This window comes from Neovison vison, chromosome 3 (genome assembly GCF_020171115.1).
Source record: "Neovison vison isolate M4711 chromosome 3, ASM_NN_V1, whole genome shotgun sequence".
Taxonomy (NCBI): Eukaryota; Metazoa; Chordata; class Mammalia; order Carnivora; family Mustelidae; genus Neogale; species Neogale vison.
The window spans coordinates 59,605,998-59,627,919 of NC_058093.1; the positions used below are offsets into that span (position 1 = coordinate 59,605,998).

Consider the following 21,922-nt stretch of genomic DNA (forward strand, 5'->3'; position numbering starts at 1 on the left):
TGGCATACTCAAATGTAAACTGAAGTAACCATTACTTCTTATGCCTCCAATCCAAGTATGGAGAGTGCTAACATGGATCTTTGCAATGAATGTACATCACAAATTATGCAACATTTTGTGGTTTTGGCTTGAGAGGTCTTGGGAGTTCTCTGTAGATTTTTCAGTCCTCACACATAGTAAAATGTTCTGTCCTACCTGCCACCTGGGCTTTGCTCGGTCTTTGTTTACTAAGTATGACTTGATTTTGGATGCCAAGGGACAAACCCATCAGTTGAGATATATTTTTTGGTTGAATTATAACTTGTTGATTTTAACTCAGGACAAATATTCACAAAATGTGGTGAATGAGGGATCATGATTTCATTCTCTAGTAAAAGGGAACAGATTACTTTGTATACATAGTCTCTAAATTCTATAATAACAATTCCAGGTAAAAGCAGAATCACAAGAGAAGAAGAGAGTCTAATATCCTTGAACTGTTCTAATTCATAAGGAGAGTTATTCTACATTTATTTCTGTGTTCATTGCCCCTGGATGATGAACCAGCTGCTTCCCGGAACCCAGGCCACACAGACAGTTTCTTTAATGCAGCCTCGCTGCAGCCATGGTTTTCTACTCCTTATTAGAGAAATCAAAACTTCATATTCTATCACTGAAAATCAAAGTTGAAATGACAATCTATTTGTGGATTAAAAATCGAAACTGCTCAGGGTTAGGCTGGAGGTTGGCTGAGGGAATACATGAAATTAGGCTAAAATGCATTATAATTAGCCTCCAGGTACCTCTAGATTTTGATGGGCTGTTCCATTTCTGCCTTCTTCTAGTTAAAGTGAATTATTTGATAGATATTAAATAGTATTGGGTACTGTTAATTCTTGATACTAATTTTTTTCTTAAGGCTATTCTTATCCTAAGTAGAAATAGTATTCTACAGGCAGTAAGGGAAGGGAGTTTTTACCTTTTCTCTTTTGTTGGAAGTGAGATTGTATAATTACTCCTGTTAGCCATCATTATACAAAGAAAAATTTTTGTCTGTTTAATTAAACCTCAAATTTGCTTTCTGATTTAGATGATTAAAAACTTTTTTTTTTTTTTTTTTAATTCCTTGTTTCTGGAGGTTGACAGTTCACCTCCTCACAATTCTAAAGCATTTGTGATTTACCTTGTGGATGTCTCTCTGGGTTCAGACTGAATTCAAGAGCACAGGACAAGAGTGTCCTGATGGAGTAGTTGACCCACCCATCTTAAGAATGATAATATAACATTCTTCTATTTCAAACAATCCAGGAGCAAATGCTTCCTCACTCCATATTTTATGGAGCCTTTATTTCAGATTAATTACCATTTTTATTTTTCAGACTCAGTAGATAGATACAAATTTTGGTCAAAGAGAAGCACTTAGTGTGTCCTGCCCTGTCAGCATTTTATACTGGATTTCCTACTGGTAACAGTTTTGAAATAAACTGAGCATTTAGGACCAGAAACGTTTAAAAAAAAGTTATTTCATTAAAAATAGAGTTCTAAAATAAATTTCTTCAATTGATTTCAAATACCTTAGTTCCTCTCTAGCTTCAAGGAATGTTAAAAGGGGACCAATGTCATTTTTCTATACAAATTCAAGATAAAAACATTTAAACTATCTTAAAAATTAAAGCAAATTACATTTATGTATCACTAAAGTGGATATTAAAAGCTAAGTATTATTTGTTATTGGAGCTAAGAGATGCCAAAGTATAATACCAACATTTTTAAGGCTTAAATTAATAGAATTAAACCACTTTTATTACAAAAGTAGGTTCAACAATGTATATATTTACTCCATACTTCAGTAATTTTCATACTACTATACTACTTTGATACTGCATTTTCTGTCCATAGAAAGAGTTGTGCAGAATATTCCAAATATTTGGTCACAAAACCCCTATCGGTTAAAAGGTACATATGTGTGTGTGTGTGTGTGTGTGTATCTTATGTGTTATTATACATGCTATTATACTAATATATTATGTATAATATATAATGGTATAATAGTATAAACTGTATGCAACATAAAATCTTAAATTATTATTCCTATCACCCAATGAGTGAATCATATTGGTATACTCTGAAGTAAGTACAATCCAACTTTGAAGACTACTTAGAGACAACTTGTTTGGCATTTTCCAAATGAGTCTACCTCATTTACTTCTGTTCTGCCCAACCATTTTATTTTATTTTTAAAGATTTATTTATTTGACAGACAGAGATCACAAACAGACAGAGCAGCAGGTAGAGTGAGAGGGAGGAGCAGGCTCCCCTCTGGCAGAGAGCCCGATGTGGGGCTCGATCCCAGGACCCTGGGATCATGACCTGAGCCCATGGCAGAGGTTTTAATCCACTAAGCCACCCAGGTGCCCCTGCCCAACCATATTAATAAGTCCTTAACAAAGGCCATTAAATAGGTCACTGAAGCATCATTTTTGTTCTTCACTTTCCGAAACAATGACTTTACTTCCATCTCAGGAACTGTAGGACCTCTTTCTACAATGGCCTTAGTTAAAGTTGGGCAGTTCCAGGGCACTTCCAGTCCAGAATTTGAAGAAAGAAAAGAACTACTTGAAGATTAAACGAACACACAAACAACAAGAGGTCCTCAAATTCACAGCTAAACTAACAACTTTCTCTTGTTGAGAAGTAGGTTTATTTCATCAGAAGAAATGGGAGGCTCATGAGGACAAAGCACCTTCATCAACAAATTAATTTTAAGAGATAAGTGATTCACAATGCTAACTTCTATTTTGTTCAAGTCAGCTTGCCAGAGATTCTATGTACCTTTTCTTTTTAAATGTATCTTTTTGAATGTAAGCTCCTTAACAATGTGTAGCTGGCATGTTTGGAAAGGGTGGGAGGTGGTGAGGATTGAAGCCTGAAGAGTTCTGGTGCCTTGAGTAGGTAGTGAGTGGCAGTGTAGAACTCAGCCTTTGTCTGTTTCCAAAACCAGTCCATATGTTCTTCTCTCTGGTTCTTGATGCCTCTGCTAAGTGATTCACAGTCATCAGCACTCTTGGTTGTCTGCTTTCAAGGCAGTGTTTTACACGAGCAGTAAACTAACTAAAATAATCAATGCACTGCATGAACAGCTTTTAGTTTCTGTACCCCATAGCATTTAGCATCAATAATTTTCTGAAAGTTCTCTGTTCTTTATACTTATGTATGTGATTTTTTCCTATACATTGATTCTACATCAAGATATGTATAAAATGATTGTTCTGCCTTTAGAACATTAAATTGGGGCAATGGGGACTGGATTGTTTCCAGCAAATTTATATACTTGCTGTAGCACCATGGAGTCCTGACGACTAGAATGGGTTCTCAAATTCTGGATGACTGGAGTTAATTGTGTCTTCACATTGCCAAAATCATGCTTACTTATTGACACAGCAGGAAACTTCAAAGAGCTACAGGCAGGCAAATCCCTTACTATGTATACTTTATATAAAATAAGCCCCATAGACTAAGTCTGCGATTAAAGAAAAGTTTTCAGAATCATTCAGAAATGTCTAGTTGCATGAGCACAACACATTGTGATATGGTCTCATGGCCTTCTCAGGAGATAAAAACATTAGATTATTTAGCTTGAGAATGAGGAAAATAAATAAGATTGAAAGGAGATTTAATAAATCTTCAAGTGTACCTGGAACATTATTGTATAGACAACATTTTCGAGTTGTTCTTCATATTCAGCGAGAAAAAAAAATAAGAGATTAACTTTAGGATAAGAGATTTTGATTAAGCCTACAGAAGAACAGCTTGAGAGTAATGGTTCTGATTTTAGAAAAAGTTACCAAGAGAATAATGAAAGACACTGCAGAAATAAATTATCACCTATTTGAGTGGTTTATTGTTCCGCAATCAGCCAAAGGACTCAACAATTAGCCCAATTCAACAAATATGTATCAACCATTATTTGTTAAAGAAATCTGCAGTTTGATAGAGAAAAGGGACAATAAATATTAACCATTGTGCTGGGCAAATCTGTATATTTGGGGAAATCTAGAGAAGAATATATTGAGGAACATCTCTCTACTTGCTAGATAAGATGCTGCCCAATTCATGAATTGCTTATAAAGCCAATTCCATTTTAGAAAAAGAGTTTAAGTTGAATATATCATTGGAGATGACAAGAAAAAGGTAATTTTGGTTGACAAAAAAGTGGTGTGGTGTGGTGCATGGGCCTGTGTTTGACGATAGGAGGTAAATTCTGATCAAAGGAATGATATAAGCAAAAAGGCAGAAATGATTTACTTGGAATAGAAGGCAGTTTAGTTTACTGGAAGTGTAGAGGAAGCTGATGTGAAGTGTAGATGAGCTGTCCTAGGGAGAGAATTCAGAGAGAAAGGGGCCAAAGAGAGAACTTGGATGAAGTCAAAAGGAGAAAGAGAATCAAAAGGAAGATGCTTGAATTCTATTCATTGACTGATTCACTTTTTCAACAAATATTTGCTGAATACTTGTTATGCGAGAAGCACTAAAGTTACAGGTGACTAAGTATTTCCCATCTTCATGGAGTACAGAGTCTAGGGGCAAACAACATTGATTACATAATCATGCAAATGGACACAGAAGTACAACTGGAATTAATGCTGCAAAATAGAGGAGCTGTTGGGAGAAAAACAGGTTAGGGTAGTTGAGGGAAGGGGAAGTCCTTGGAGGGTAAGTCTTTTAAATATGTGCATGACATAAACATAAATGCATTTAGAAAAAAAAAAAAATCACCAGTGGTCCAGTGTAAGGAGTAGATGACAGAGGGGCAGGCCAGATGTGAGAGGTGAATTAAGATGTTCTTTCACTATTCCAGGGATAGATTAGGGTAGCTTGGTCCAGAGTTGTGGCTATGAAGATAGAGAGAAGTGAACAAAAAAGGACCTAGTTTGAAGACTAAATGAAGATATATTAGAGAAGCAATAACAACATTTGTTGCCAGAGTTGATAGAAAGGTTGAAAAAAGGTCATCTCCTAGATAGATATCTGTCTAGATATCTGGTTTGGGCAATTGATTGGGTGGTGGTTCCAGTTAGAGACATGGCAACTCATGAAGAGACCGGTTTCCAGAGGTACATCATGAGTTCAATTTAGGAAATTTTGAGTTTGAGCTGCCTTTCAGATTTCAAGTTAATGGTTTAACAGGCAATTGGATATATGAAATTGAAGCTCAAATGGTCTGGGATTAAAATGTAAATATTCACATCTCTTATGTGAGAATATAATTAAACAATATAAATGAGATCACCCAGGAAAACGTTTGAAGGTTTGTATAGAGTGAGGGAAGAGGAGGCCTAGAGTCACACCTTGAGAAATTTTAATAACTAATAACTGGTTTAGAAGATAATGATCCTGTAATTCTCTTCAGGGAATTACTGAGCATTAGAAGGAAAATTCTAAGAATGCAGTACCACAGATGCCAAGAAAAGAATATTCAAGAAAACAAGGGGGTTTGTTCTGCTGAGAGCCAGATAAGGTTTAGTCTAGAATGCTTGTTGGATCAGCCTGGGGTAAGAGTGGAGACTTCTTCAGGAGAACCTTCTCTTATCTCCCCAAGCTTAATTAAATATACCTTCATCTGGATTTCCATTGAGGTATGAGGTTATTCTGTTACACACCTGCTACTTTTATTCAAAATTACAAAGGGTGGTCCATTTCCCTTCCTATGGAAGATAGGGGCTGTTTTTACACAATTAGTTCCTCAGAAATTGAGTAGTTCTTTAAAAATGTGAATGTTAAATATTCATTGAGTACATGAGTAAAACATAAAGGATTGTTAGAGGGGGAGAAAAAGCCAGAAAGAACAAGAAGTGCCAACTCTGTCAGAGTGTAAGAATGAAGAGATCTATCAAATTCCATCTTCATCGGTGTCATACATGTGAAAGGACAGAGCACTCAGGCTGCAACAAGGGTCTTCCCTCCAGAACATTCTGTTTAGGACCCCACGTGTAGTTATTCAACTGCGATTAATTGGTATCCTTTTTAAATTTTTCTCTTTTTCTTTTTTCAACCAACCTACACTATATCTTTATCTGTGATGTCTCTGTAGATATCAGATGGCTTTGCTGAATGACATAGTTAAGAGCTATCGATAAGTAACCCTATCTTTAGGTCCTGGAAAAAGCAAAGGATTTGCTTTTCTAAAACCTGAATGAAACTCACCCTTGAAATCAGTAGTAAATGAGCATCTAGTAAGAAGAGCTAATAACCACATGTCATACATTTAAACTTTAGAAATAAAATGAATTACCTTTGTCTCCCTCACTATCAAATGAGAATTTCCTTCTTCGTAGTTTACAGTTGTCTCCTTCTGAATCATTCACAGACTGTGATCGTAGTAAGAGATCAGCCTTTGTTAATGGACATGAAGATAAAATGGAAGATTATTCAATTTGAACATAATGTATTATCAGTAAGTTCTTTACTATTTCACATCATTTCCACCACTTGAGACTTAATTATTAGATTGCAGGCAAATAGCTACAATACTTTGCTTCTTGGTTGTCTCTAAATTATAAAATGGACTGATAGAATAATTCTAGTAGTTTCACCATCTGATGAGGAAATCATAGTTGTAGAAGTTATTTATCAGAAGTGTTTGGGGATAATGTTGTCAACATTTAGAGACAACATATTCTTTCATGCGGAATGTATTTTATGTAACTTGGTAAAGTTAAAATAAAAATAATAATTAAAAAATTGCAGAATCTTTATTACTGCAGAGAAAAAAGTAAAAGTTAATTACAACTAGCTTGATGTTTAAATACATGGTAATGATTGCAAAGTTAAATTTCACAGCAATAAATATAAGGTTAAATTCAATGAACACTGTGCTTTAGGCATTTTATTATTTTGTTATTGTATTCCCTATTATTGTTTTCCCAGTTCTTCCTTCTTTCCTCTTTGGAAAATATTATCATTCTTGTAATAAAAATGGAAGCTCCCAAATAAGTAAAACCAATGGAAGCACCTGTTTTATTTGGTTGCTGCTTAAACTTTTTATGTAACGATATCTTGTTGTTTTTTAAGGCAAAATCAGAGTGAAGTTGGTCACATGAAACCGAGATCTTAATAAGGTACTGAATTCATAAAAAAAATATGCATTTGATAACTTGAACCTCTTATCATCTAGGTATTTTTCAACTTCTCAGTATTTTGAAAAGAAGCAATTATCTGAGCTGATGCTTCAGGTTATTAAATGGTACCCTGGTGACTTTACAAGGTTATCTCTTTTCAGTCTTTCACAGTAGCTGGGAATGACTAACTCTGGGAAAATAAAATCTACTACTTTTACCTAACTATTGGCTTGAGGATTTTTTCTCCCAGAGAGCATATTAGTTAGCATAAAACAAACAAACAAACAAACAAACAAACAAAAAACACTTGAAAGTGTCAAAAGCCCCAACATTTGGTTTCTGGCAAAAAGCTATTTAGAATCAGAGCTGGGGTAATGGGGTTTTGGGGAGAAATGGGAAGGAATAAAACTAGTGGTAAATTGTAGGCTGCAATTCTGTATCCTTAAAATAGTGGTAAGTCATAAAGACACATTTTCATAGTAGAAGAGAGTGAGGGTTACAAGAGCTACACTAATTTTGATTCGGGTTGAAGCCTGATTAATTTATACTTCTGTGATTTAGATATTGTGTGACAGGTAGACCTAAACTTGAATGAGTTTAATATTTTCCATTATTATTGAAAAAACCTTGCTAACCAGTATGTGAGGTAAGTAATAGCTGGGAGAATATTTTAACCCCTGTGTAAACTAAGCTCTTCTAGTTGACTTTCAACAGCCTAGAAAGACCCATTTCCTACAAAGAACTGGTATGCACAGTATAAACCAAGTCCATTTCAAATCCAGTGTGTCAACCAAGATTTCTTGAAAGGTCAAATTTAATTGACCTCTTTAAAGTTATTCAGTATATTTGAAAGTAATTAGAGGGAATTCCCTCCCTTTAATTATAATTTCAGCATGAAGTTGGCTTTTCCAATTCAGAATTGGTAAAGTTTTGTTACATTTTGCTTGATCTTTCAGAAGTATTTTGGTGATCCAAGAATAAAATAAAGTGTCATAAGTATAAAAATAAGCAAACTTAACATATACCTTTGCACTTTCATGTCTTAGGTTAAAAGTCAACTCTAGGTTTGTGAGAAAATGATCAGAGAACTCGGGGTACATATCCAAAACTTCTAACAAGTCTTCTCTCTGGATCTTATGCAAGTCACAGTATGTGAGAGCTCTCACATCTGCGTTAGACTTTCCAGGTTTAGCATAAAGATGAACCATTTCTCCAAATATATCGTTTTTTCCTAAAAAAAAAAAAAAAAAAAGGAGGTAAAAGGAGTCTGAACTTAATGTTTTCTTCCTAAAAGTACAAGGGGACCACTGACCAATCCTTGGACCAAGGACTTCAAATGGAAAATCCCATGGCCAACAGACACTTGGGCAGCAAAATTCTAGTATACTCTACTGACTGCTCAGTCACGTCTCTTTGCTGAGTGGAATTTTACCTCTTAACATACTGGTTCTGGTATAATTCCTATTATTTCTGGTTTTTATTCTTTGGCCAAGCTTCTGGAAATGCAGCAAACATGATTTTAGTCTGCTCTGCCCTGTATGGCTAGCAAAGGGTCTTGCCATATAGTAGGTGTGATTTAATTTTGTCAATCGAGGAATTTGAAAAAGGTGGCAGTGGGTCAGATTCACAAACTTTCTATCTCAGGATGGTCTGGTGGTGGGGGGATGCCAAGCACGGGGGTCCAGTGGAATGTTTTCAACACTAAGAGAACTAGGAGTATAATTTGAACATACCTTGTTCCCTTTAGTAATCACTTTTAGATTTCCCCGTGATGCATTTGTACAATTGTTTAATAAATCTAGTTTTATTTATAGTCTTGCCTTTTTACCAAATGGCCTTTATTCTCCAAGTGTGTCCTTCTTGTTTTCTTGCCAAACCGAGATTATTTCAGTATCCGGCTTCTGATGTGTCTGCCTCATCTCAGCCTACTCACATGCCACCTGCTTTTCCAGGATTTGTTCAATAATGAGGATGATGACAGTAACAACAAGTGCTTATTGAGATTTAAGTAGGTGCCAGGCACTGTGTAAAATGCTTAGGTGAATTATCTCATTTAATCCCTAAAATAACCTCATAAAGAAATTACTACTTATTTAAATATTATGACTATGGAAAGAAGATTAAAGAGGTAAACTGATTAGGTCAAGGTCACCTACTTAGGTGGGTGAAGGGAAGGAGAGAGTGTCCATGATTAAATCCCTTACATTATGACTTTAGTCAAAATTTTTTCACACTTGGTATGTCTAATCGCCTTCCAATATTTTACCTGAACGTCATGGCCATTCAGATTTTTCTGTCTCTGAATGTCAAGACACTTAACAACTATGGACTACATGCTTAATAATTACTGATAAATTATTGATTATATGACTTCTAAAGATCGTCAGTGGTAGTGTAAAATGGTCCTTTCTTATGTATATCATGAAGCTTCTTTTCAGATTTAGAAAAAAATTTTCTGGAAATGCTACATGAGTTTTTGATGGACAAGGTTATATATACCTGATTATGAAAACTATCAAAGAGTTTTTTAAACAGCAACATTCCAATTGGTCAAAAATATCTGTAATGTTCTTATTTTAAATGTGAATTTAATGGGGAGAAATCAGAGCATATCTCTATGACAGAAATTGACATGGGAGAGAATACATTACCTTTTTTTTTATATAAATACCTCACTTCAAACATGGAATGAATAATCATAATTTATGAGGATTTTAGGTGCAGATTTACATGGAAATGGGGACAGAAAAAAAGATTCTTGAAATTCTTTAGTTTTAATACTTCAGTGTAGATATTATCAAAGAAAAGCTCTCAATTAAATTCAGCATGAGCTTTGCATTGTAATTAGTTTACATGACTGTAAATGAGAAAAAACTAAGCCAATCAGTAGTGTACTGCTTAACTACACTTTAAAATTACTTTTTTTATAAGGCAGGAGAGCTTGTTACCTCCCTGTAGAAGCTGGGGCAGGCTGATTCTAAGATCAGGAATGCAATGAAGCATGCTTCTTTCCTAGCAACGTATAGAGCAAAATATTAAGGCCAAACCTGGTGAAAGTCCAAGTTTATTATGTAGCTGCCTCCTGATTTATGTTTTCATTCTTTGTCTGCTTGAATTGTAAACCAAACTGTGTGTTTTGTCAATTTGGGATTTAAAGAAAACTGTCACTATAACAAAATTATCAAGATATATAGGAACTACTCAAACTTCTTCATCCCGTGCTAGGTCATACTCTGGTTCTACACAGCAGCAAAGAAAACAGACAACATCCTTGTCCTTTTTTGGATGTTAACGTCAAGAATCTAGTGAAAGGAAATTGCTGATCATTTTTTTTTTTTTCAAATTGTTGATCATGGTCATTATTTGAATGGACCTGGATTTAATCCACAGGAAAACAAAGAAGTGCCTATGTTCACAACTCCTAGGGGGTGGGTGTTCCCATGGGAGGAGTGAGGCTTAAACATCCTGGTGAGGCTGTGGGGGAGAAAAACTGATCTTTCTCTCTGCTCCTTTCCTCTTTCACACTGTTCTAATATTCCAAAGAAATCCTACAAGTTCACACTGACTAAATTTGGTTTTGAAGAGACAGATTGGACAGATGGACTTTCTTTTGCACCCAAACCGGTTTAATTTACTAGTGAATTTAATCTCCTGATCGCCTTTATCCCTGACTGCTAAGTTCATAGCTCTCTATATGACTTAGATAAGGATTCATATAATTCCATTTGATGGGATACAGCAGGTAAAAGCGAAGAGCGAATAGATGAAATTTATTTATGAAATTTAGTTTATGACAAGGCATTGGCATATACTAGCAAGAACCTTACAATGTATACATTTATTTAAGGTGTTAAGGGATCCACATGAATCCAAGGTTCTCCAACACGAGAAGAAAAATGTTGACTGTTTTCATATATTTGGCCTCAAACACTTAAGTAGCTGCCAAGAACTAAAGAGAGTCATGGAAGTATTTACATATCAGAGCAAAAGTGAGATAGTATGAAAATGTGCTTTCTGCAAGGTCAGTTTGACTGGGATTGAATTTTAAATAAAGTAAAATGACCTATCATTCTTGAATAGTACTGACAAATAAATGGATCCATCCTGTTTTCTATCATGTTAAGCTATGTATTGCCCCAACTAATACCTCAATTTGTCACCATCAGTTCTGAAACACTCACCCAGAATAGCTACCACAATGTCATCTTTGAGGATTTCAATGGAGCCTCTGGATAAGAAATAAAGTGCAGTGAGGACATCCCCACAGTGAACCAGGGTGTCTCCTGGAGGTGCGTGGGTCGTCTTGAACTTCATTGCCAAAGCTCTAAGGCAACCTTTACTTGCCCCCCGAAAGGCTTTGCAGTTTTGCAGCAAAGTCTGGTTGAGATGTAGGCAAATGTCAGCTTGTAAACATTCTGGGAAACCCTTTAGGACCTGGGGGGAAAAAATAAAGAGTTTCATACTACCAGTGCACAGGGTACCTCCACCTGAGAAATAAAGTATATTTCTTGCTCACAGAACTGTGGGTGTAGTCATTGTCACACGAGTTCTTACAATGCTTCTACCTCGCCTACCTCAGTGAATAGTTGGTTTGCTAAACATGTCAGAATTTTAACTCAAAGACTTGTTCTCTGAATTAACTGCAGGCATTCAGACTCAACACAAATGCTGTCTCCTTACAATGTAATGCCTATGTTTCACACTGCTGCTTATTCCCTGCCTTTCGTGAGGTAGCACCATACTGTGCACATATGGAATGCAAATGTGACAATTAGTAAGACGTAACTAATGAAAGGTGGTACAGCTAGAAAGACAACCTTTTGAAGGAATCTCAAGTCAATTTGGATCGCTGTCTCTCGTATACTTCTTAATTAGAAATAGTAAAAATAGTGATCCTGAAATAGCTATGGTATTTGTAAGTGTCATAGACCAGAGAGTCCTCTTAGCTAACAGGACTTGGAATATTTATGTTTCCTATGCACACTATTAATACTAAATATTTTGATAAGCACTGAAAATAGAGAAAGTGAAGGAGAATAGCAATATTTAATATTACTTAATATTAAATAGATATTTAATAATACCTAATTTAATAATATATTAAAAGTATAGGTATGTTTTCAGAAATGTAAATTGTGCCAAGAGTTTACAATACAAACTTAAAGCTTCTAATAACACTACTGTTTTGACAACTTATTCAGTGACTAATTTAAACCTTACAGAAAAGATTAAATAAAGTTCGTGACAAGTGTCACTCAATTTAAACTGAATAAAATTCTGCATTATTTTATAAAATTCCTAGTATACAATGGGCCAAAGACACTCAACTCTTGCATCTCTGTGTGTGTCTTAGCTATTTTGGGTGTCATATCTAGATTTTAATTCTCAGGTTGACTTTCCTCTGTCAGTAAAAATAAATCCATTTAAATGTGCTTTGGAGTAGAAGGGAGAGGCATTACATAGTGCTTAATAATGTAATTCCAGGATTTCCTTAATTTTGGTTCAACCTTGTTATTGCTATTCAATATAGCTAAAAGTCATCATGAATTAGTTGTCCAGATAATTGGAATGCATATGGTCCATAGAGGAACTTCAAATGAGCCCATATTTGCATTAACTTACACTTATGTCTATTGGAAATGTTAAAGCAGCCTACTGGTACACTGCTTCTGTAGGACCCCTGTGTGAGACAATCAGTCAGACAGGCAAGGTATCATACAAACGGATCAAGGAGCGACCGAAACATGATAGCTACTACCTCCAATCTTGTTTCCTTCATTGTGGAGTCACCCACAGAGATGGGTCAAAGGTGTTTTAGAGGAAAACCCACAGAATGTGGGTTCTGGTGGTGAATTTGCCACAGGCTGACACTTGTGCAAGTCACTTCATCTATCTGTGTTTCTTTGCCAGAGAATAAGCGCTTTTTCAATTTTGAAATTTGTTGTAAGTTACCAGTAAATAGCGTGCCAATTTCTAGACACTGTATGCCCAGCCCACACAGCTGCAGGAACTCAGACATCTATCCTGAAGTGTCTATAGTACCTGGCTCAGACCCAAAATAAATGAGCTGTCCTCTTCTCTGAATTCCCGGCACTCTTCTGAGACTTCTGTCCTTAACTCTATCTTTCAGACTTTTTCTATGAGACTGGACTCCTACCAGATTTCCTGCTTGGACTAAAGACCTCTCCAAAAGGATAAACTGCCTAGTCTTCACCCTTTTCTGTGTTTGAGAGCTGGGGGGTTCTTTTCCCACTCTGTCAGATCCTAAACAACTCAGATCCTCTCACAGAGCTGACCCTCTGGTAGGTCTCTGACCCCTTCTACTGGTTTAGACCATCAACGTGGGATTCTTTTACAAGTGATGCTACACTGGAATTAAGCAAGGTTTGCACACTTTTTTTCTGAAATGGGGCCTCTTTGTCTGGGGGTGCTATAGTAGGAAAACCCCCAGTTTACTGGTCTTCCTGCATATGATCTACTTTCCCTCCTTGAAGCCCACTGTTGTAGTCTCAGCATAATTCTGAGATGTCCCCATACAGATAAAAATGTAAGGAGCATCACACCAAGTAACAAGTTAGATATATCTATTTTTTCCTTAAGATTTGGCTATAAAAATGTACAAAATGCATTTTATATTTCACATAAATGGGGAAATGACACTTTCTTTATAGTAGTTGGAATGAGATTAGTGAGCTTGTAGCTGCTATTTCTAGCATTTTCCTGAAGTTCCTCTGTTATACTTTCTGAGTATAGCCTGCTTATAAAAGGAAAAATTATGTATGTGTGTGGACACATGTGCACAACAGTGTGTATGCATGCTTTGAATTAGAAGGTAAGATGAGACAGAGGTAGGGGTTACTCATTTCCCTGTTAAGATGGCCTATGGAATTAGATAGGCATGGCTGAAGTTCCAGTTCTGACACTTACTAGTTGTGACTTTGGTTAATTTAAATTTTCTTGAGATTCAGTTTCTTCAATTATAAAAATAATTTAATAATATCTACTTCACAGGGTTGCACCATAATTAAATGTGATAATGTATGTAAATTATCCCATACAATGTAGCTGTCCCTAGCTTACTTCTGACTTTTTCTTTTCTTCTTCTTGTCATACATATTTATAGTTCTTGAAGAACTAATAAGTTCTCTTTAGCTAGAAATTGAGAGACACAACACCCATTAGATTCTCCTTGATCTCTTTGGTGAATAGAAAATTCACCACTAAGTTTTTTGTTCCATTGCCTCAACAGAGTTTAAGGTAACTTTTGTTTCCTGTTCTTTGTGTTAAATGTTTTGGTTTACTTGCACTTAGGTTTTCACTGTGAGTTGTCTTAAATTCTTTTTGAAAGTAGGCAGCTATGAAATCAATATAAACATGTTCTTGGAATGCCAATTCCAAGTTATTCTTAGAATAACTCACCAAACCGTAAAGGGTACTTGGGAAAGTTTTTCAACAGTATTCTTTCCTCAAATGTTCTTAAGTGTCATCTCCTAGTATTTTTCCTACCAGATATAATACCCATTGGAAGGAATGGCCTCAACTTGGAAATATCACAGAGTTTCATGGAGAAGTCTTTGCTGACCCAGAGAGAAGATACACACACAATGGCATGAAGGACTTATCTGGATTAAAGAATTCTCCTGTGGTGTTAGCCCTTCACTAACTTAATTTTCTTAAGTTAGTTACATAGATCACTCAAGTAAAAGTCAATAGAAGTTAATATATAGTAAGTGAATCTCTTATTAGCCCAGAAGATTAAATGTCCTACTTAAGTTAGCTTTGGAATTTGGGGTATCACTAAGTAAAGGGATTTTAAAAGCAGAGTTAAAAGAGAGGGATTATAGAGAATTAGAACAGAAAAACATTGGAAAGGGTGAGGAGAATGGGATAGGTTTAAGTAGTATTCATCCAAAACACCCATTTCTGTTAGTCTCAGCTGTGTTGTCTTCTTTCCTTCCTACTCATTATACTTTTTTTTCATCAGGTTTTGTTCCTCTGCTCAACTACCTGATGTGGAACTTCTCATTCAACAGTCAAATATTAGCATTCCACCAGGACTACCAGATCTGGTTGTAAAGAGTAGGAATGTCAAGTACACAGGTACAAATGAAGACACAGCTGGTTTAGTGATTGTTATAATTTATATTTCCACTACACTCTATACAACCCTTTTGTCTGTCAAGTTCTAAAGCTCTGAGGGTACACAGTACCTTTCATCATGTCTGGAGCCATAATTTATTGGGTTGATTTGATTTCAAAGACCCAGGAGCATCACCCAGAATCAGGGTCATAGCCTGCAGCTTGGAAAAGTAGCTTTCATTCTTTTACCAAATATGTAATAAGTATCTACCTTATACCAAGTACTATACCAGGCATGGAAGCATAACAATGAAAAAAATGTGTTCTGACCATATACCTGATCCTTAAGCCTTTCTCTAAATGCCCAGATTAAAAATATGTATGTATGCATGTTTAATCATATATATATTTAATTGGGTATAATAAATATAAAAATATATATTTAATCAGAATTTTCCACAGTTTGCTTTGCATGGACATTTATAGTACACATTTGGACACTTATAGTCCTAATTGTTGTTCAAATGAATCCTCAATATACAGTTAATTAAAGGTGAATGAGAAGCTCAATTTAACTTTTCTAATATTTGCAGTTATGGTGGATTTTTAAAACTTCCTGACATTCCAGAAAAATTTTTCAAGGCTGATAAAAATCCCATGTCTTTAATATGATATAAGGTCATGTGACTATTTTATAAATATAAAGCTAACTTTCCTTCCCTTGACTTTACCTGAATAAAACTCTTCGGGAGGCTCAACTTTATAAGACAAATGAGACAGTCTTTTAAGTGAGTTTGAAATGCTTTCTGTGATTGCTAAAAGCAATCAGCCCTATAGCTTAGTACCAAAGGACCCGAAATTTAAGGACATTCAAACAAAAATAACTTAACAACTACACAAGATAGCATTATTAAATCAAACTAAATAAAACTCCCTGAAGAAGTTATACAAAGAGAGAGAAAAATTGAAATAATTAACTATCCCATAGCAAGCACCTATCAAACATGATCAGATATTAATTCAGAAGTACTTAATTTTATACTAAACTTCCCTCAAATGTGTATCTGCTGGCACACACATAGTGGAATAAATAGTACAATATCGTTAATATTTGCAATTTTGCAGTGTGTGAATTCAAATTTTCTCCATACTGAGCAATGAACACAAAATTTAGAAAAGAATGGAGGCTGAGGTTAATGCCTGCAATTTCTGATTTGATATGAGTGTGCTCATCAAAATGGTATTTGTCTCATTTACTTTTTAATAAGTAGATCCTTAAAATAAACATATATACTTATGCCAATAGAACAATCATGGTACCTATTTTATGTATTAGGGTTTCAATGAAAAAAATAAATTTGGCCCAGGTCAAATTAGACAATTAGAGAAATGTGTCCTGAGATTCAGTCAGTGAAGTCTGAGAAGAATATTAATAAATATTAATTAAGATTATTATTATTGTTTTTTATATGAAACTACTATATCATCCTTCAAGGTAGGGGCCTACTTTCTTTTGGAGATTGCCCTGGAAATAGTTCTTTTATAATTAAATTACAATACAACTTTATCTTTCAACAGTAACTATATATCCTGTGGGTAGGGCAGGTGATTTATAGCCTTAAAATCATGAATTTCTTCCGTGCCCAGCAGTTTAAGATTTTCTTTTATTCTATGAGCCTTCATGCTCCTGGCTCCACCTGATGTGATTAAAGAAAGGCAAAAGTTGCAACAGAGAAATTTGTTTCCTCATTCAACTTTTACCTGTATGCTGATAGATAAGGATTTTCAAATAAAGTTAAATATTCACAATATACTGACAATAAACTCCATTATTCTTTCCTCACATTTAAGACACACACCTTCAATGTTTGCTGTCTCTTAGCTTGGGTTGCAAAATGCTCTTTTATGGTGGGTACACTTTCTAGCTTCCGTTAGAAGAGCATCAACAATGGAGTTTTTCACCACAACTCTCTCCAGAGACCATCCATGTTTTTTGAAACACTCTATTTACTTTAGAAAGCATCAAAATATATTTTCTTATGGACACCCCCATCCAGGTAATATTGAAAGTTGATTTATGTTGTAATGAGTGGTTTCTGATTTGTTTCACTTAGTGTAGCTGTAGAGGGAGATATTTCTAAAGGCAGGCTGAGAAGGGCACCATGAGGAAGGCAGTCTGAGTGTGTTAAATGATTCCCCTAAACAGCAAATTAATCATATGAACAAGTTTGGTAACTATGATAACTGACATTAGGAAATTTTCCAAGAAAATTCTCTGGCTCATTAAATACACTTAGATCTTGACAAATTAGGATTAATCAAAACACAAATTAATACTCCCTATGAAACACTAAACCTCAAGTGTGATTATCAAATAGATGATGCAAGTAATATATTAAATCTTCAGTCTCTGCCCTAGAGCACAAACTTAATATTTTATAGCATTTTCTGATTCTGAGACAATCATTGTTTGCCATGTGGGCATTCAGCATTTGGTAAATCTTTACCACTTACAAGATACCAAATCTTGCTCTTTGTTGTTTTTAAGAGCTAAGGTATTCCCTAATTTTGAGGTCATCCCAAATCATATTATTGCTACGGTTATGATTCATTGTTAAGGAATGTTTTTCATGTTTCCTTGGGGATTTTCCATGTTTTTTATGTTTTTCATGTGTCCTTGGGGATTACATGTTTAATACATCTACATCATGTTCAATCAGTGGTCATGATAGGTGGGTTCTTTTAGCAGTTTTAAGCATTTAAGTATACATAGCCCTAGTCTGAAGCTCAAACTGCTTTGCTATCTGCTTTCTTATTTTACCTTCACATGGCTAATGAGAATGAGGAATTATTTTATTGTATAGGAAGGGTATTGTATCTGGCCAGAGTGAAATATTATGCAATCCCTCATGAGGCCTTTATAAGCCTTGAGAAAATTAACTAATTTTCTATGTGTAACTTTTGAACATTTATCACATGGTTACATCATTTAGAAGCAAATCATGAACAGAATAAAAACTTGCCACACACAGACATGGAAAACAACATAGTAAATCCTGAACTGATTTTGGTGTAAGTAAAGATTCCCTAAAAAATGAAACAGTCCTTCCTCTTGCTTTTTCTTGTCTCTCTGGCAGCTCTTATGACTGGTTCACAGCATGATATGTGAGATGTTTCTCTGCTTTCAGAAGGACACTCAAACTTTAAAGTGACCCCAATTAAGTCAGGGCCAAGGATGAGTTGGAGTGTGGGTAATGATGAGTAGGCAGAGAGGATTTATTGCTTTTACATACATGTCCTTGTTACCCAGACTCTGGAATTCTGCTAATTCAGCAACAGCCTGACTTAAAAAGGATTTATAATATAAGGTCCCAAGACGAAGCCATGGAACCCACCAGGGTTTCTAAAGGTAATAGGAGGAATCTGGTAACTGAGAAACAATTTCAGGACCTTCCCCTCAACCCAACTCCTTGAAAGAGGGAGTGAGGGAAGGCATTAACAGAATATAACTATAGTGGGATCTGTTGGATGCTTTGCAAATACCTCTATCCAAATGAATTGATTGTAAATGACATGAGCTTGCTCACAAAGAAAGGAAAAGGGGGTACAATCTTCCAGGTAATGAAGAGAATGATTTAAGTACCACTTTGTACTTGATATGCCGTCTTGAATTTAAATTTACTTTTATGTTTCAGAAACATCTCTCATATGATCACATTTTAGAATCAAATATTTTGATTGACTTGTCAACTTTATATAAGGAATAGAGAGTGGTGATAATCCCATTTTTATATGTGAAAGGTGACTCATAAAGGCAGTAGGGAATTTATCTGTAGAAGAACTAAGACTTCAAATTTATTTATTTATTTTTTAAAAAGATTTTATTTATTTATTTGATAGAGAGAGATCACAAGTAGGCAAAGAGGCAGGCAGAGAGAGAGGGGGGAAGCAGGCTCCCCCCTGAGCAGAAAGCCCAATGTAGGGTTCAATCCCAAGACCCTGAGATCACGACCTGAGCCAAAGGCAGAGGCTTAACCCACTGAGCCACAAAAGCACCCTTAAGATTTCAAATTGAGTCTAGGATTCTATCAACTATTGTGACTTGCCATAGCTGCCCATTAGTTTGGATTTCTAAACTAGTTCCCAATATGTTCCCTATTCCTTTGATTTATTGGTTTTTATCAATAACTAACAAAGAATAGAAATGTAGCATAAGTGTCCTTTTCACTTTGTACCAGTTAGGGTGTTTGTTCCTCAGAAAGGTTAGGGCCAGATCCCAATTCCAATTCTAGAGAAGGTGATGACTGTATCAACAATTGTATAATTTTTTACAAAATAGGAGAAGCTCCCAAAATAGTTGACGTTCTTTTACTAACAGATTCCTCTTCCGTAAAACAAATTGATTCTTGCTGCCACAGCACTCTGAATATTCCAGATATTGTCCCTACACATTTCTATTCCACCAACTGAATTTCAAACCAGCTGTGTACGTTCTGAAACTTATTTATGCTGGCCGTACTTGTTGGTGGAATTATATAATTTAATCATATTTTACATAAGAGGGTAAACTATGTGTAAAGAAAAGAAAACTAGTTTCCCTCCTTCCCAATAAAGCTAAATGTTTTGGAAAATTTGAATAAAAGATGAGTCATTTTAAATGCTACAAATACAGATTTCTTCTACATTAAGTGTAGGTGCTTAAACATTTATAAAAGTAGAAATGTTATGTAGTTCATTAACTCTGACTATAATCCAAAAAATTAGAAAAATATTAAAAAGTGATGAGAAAGTCACAAATACATGGAAATTAAGAATAACACTCTATGATAACCTTCAGATCAAAGAAGAAATAATGTAGTAAGCAATAAAAGGAGAACATGTCATATCAAAACCCATGTTACCACAGAAAAGCTTGTATTGAAAGCAGAATGTATAGTTTTAACACCTTCATTTTTAAGAAGAAAGACTCAAACAAAAAAAGACCTTAATACAGAGATACCTGGGTGACTCAATCGGTTAAGCATCTGCCTTCAGTTCAGGTCATGATCCCAGGTTTCTGGGATCAAGTCTCACTTTGGGAATCCCTGCTCAGCAGGGAGCCTGCTTCTCCCTCTGCCTGCCACTCCCCCTGCTTGTTCTCTCTCTCTCTGACAAATAAATAAATAAAATCTTAAAAAAAAAAAGACCCTAATACAATGTTAAAAATAATAAGGCAAAAAAAAAATAATGAGACAATCCATAGAAATAAAAAAAAGGGGGGAATTAATGAAGGCAAACTCTGGAAATAAAAAGAATAGCAGCAAGTATAAATTCATGCAAAGGCTAGTTCCTTAAACAAAATCCAATGGAATTTATAAATCTTTCAAAAGCCTGCTACAAGAAAGAACAAAGAACAAAAATATACCAGTTTAGGAATGAGAAAGCAGATATACCTGTTGATACAGAAAATACTAAGTGAATTAGAAGAGAATCCTACATTCAATTTTACAACTTTGAAAGCCTAGATGAAATGGATGAATTCTTCACAAAGCAGACATACTAATATTGACCAAGGAAGAAATAGAATACATAATTACCACAATAGAGTTAGAATGGTGATTAAAGACCTGCTATGAAAACCTCCAGGACCACATGGTTTTACAGATGATTTCTTCCTAACAGTTAAAGAGCATATAAGTGTATACTAGTATCATTATAAAATAGATGCAAAATTCTAAAAACTTTACTAACCAACAAAATCAACAAAGAATCAAAAACTCTATAACCAAGTAGGATTGATTTCAGAAATGCAAAGATATTTTAAAAGTATTAGTCTTAATGGTGGAGTTATTTTTATTGAACCCAGCTATTACTACCCAAAATTGTTTTGTAGAATCTAGTGAACTAAAAATCACGATACATAGTATTGAAAAGAGAGAATGAAACTATTTCTTTTTGACACTGACTTGACTGCATATCTAGACCATCTAAGAGTAAATACTCAAAGAAATCCCCCCAAACTAAACCAAATTATATTAGACTAAGAAAGAGTTCTATTAAAACACGACAGGGAATTTATTAAGGTGGCTATAAGGAAGATAGTTTCACTCTTCATTATTTATAAAGCCAGTAAAGATAGAAATGTGTAATGTATTTCATTTTCTCAATTGATTATGCTGTATAAAACTTAAAAAATGAATTTAACAACAAATATAAGAATTTCTAAGAAAAAAATTATAACATTTTATTGAAGGAGATTTTACTTTTAAAGATCTATACCAGTGGTTCTCAATCCTGGCTTTGAGAATCAGGACAAGATCTCTGAACTATGTAAAGAAAAGTTGACTAATTGGACCATATATTAAAAAAAACAAAACAGGGGCGCCTGGGTAGCTCAGTGGGTTAAAGCCTCTGCCTTCAGCTCAGGTCATGATCCCGGCATCCTGGGATAGAGCCCCGCATCGGGCTCTCTGCTCTGCGGGGTGCCTGCTTTCTCCTCTCTCTGCCTGCCTCTCTGCCTACTTGTGATCCCTGTCTGTCAAGTAAATAAAATCTTTAAAAAAACAAACAAACAAAACAAAACAAAACAAAAAAACCCTTTTAAATCCAAAAGATATTTTTAACAAAACCTACACATTGAGAAGAGATTGGAAACAAGTTACAATATAGATGTCAAATAAAGCATTAGTATCTATAATTCATAAAGATTTCTTATAAAATGATAAAAAAAAAGGTAACAAGAACTATGCAAAATGCTACTATATATA

The 21,922-nt window shown here is 35.0% G+C and overlaps 1 protein-coding gene across 4 annotated transcripts in view; it reads right to left on the reverse strand.

Moving 5' to 3' along the window:
- The window catches only part of KCNH7 (potassium voltage-gated channel subfamily H member 7), a 486,469-nt gene that overhangs the window by 24,644 nt on the left and 439,903 nt on the right, over window positions 1–21,922 (reverse strand). For all 4 annotated transcript variants that reach the window (XM_044242214.1, XM_044242213.1, XM_044242215.1 and 1 more), the window contains 3 exons: window positions 11,279–11,531; window positions 8,123–8,328; window positions 6,272–6,371 (listed from right to left, as the gene is read on the reverse strand). In XM_044242214.1, coding sequence (XP_044098149.1) covers window positions 6,272–6,371; window positions 8,123–8,328; window positions 11,279–11,531 — 559 coding nt within the window. The remainder of the gene's footprint in view (window positions 1–6,271; window positions 6,372–8,122; window positions 8,329–11,278; window positions 11,532–21,922) is intronic.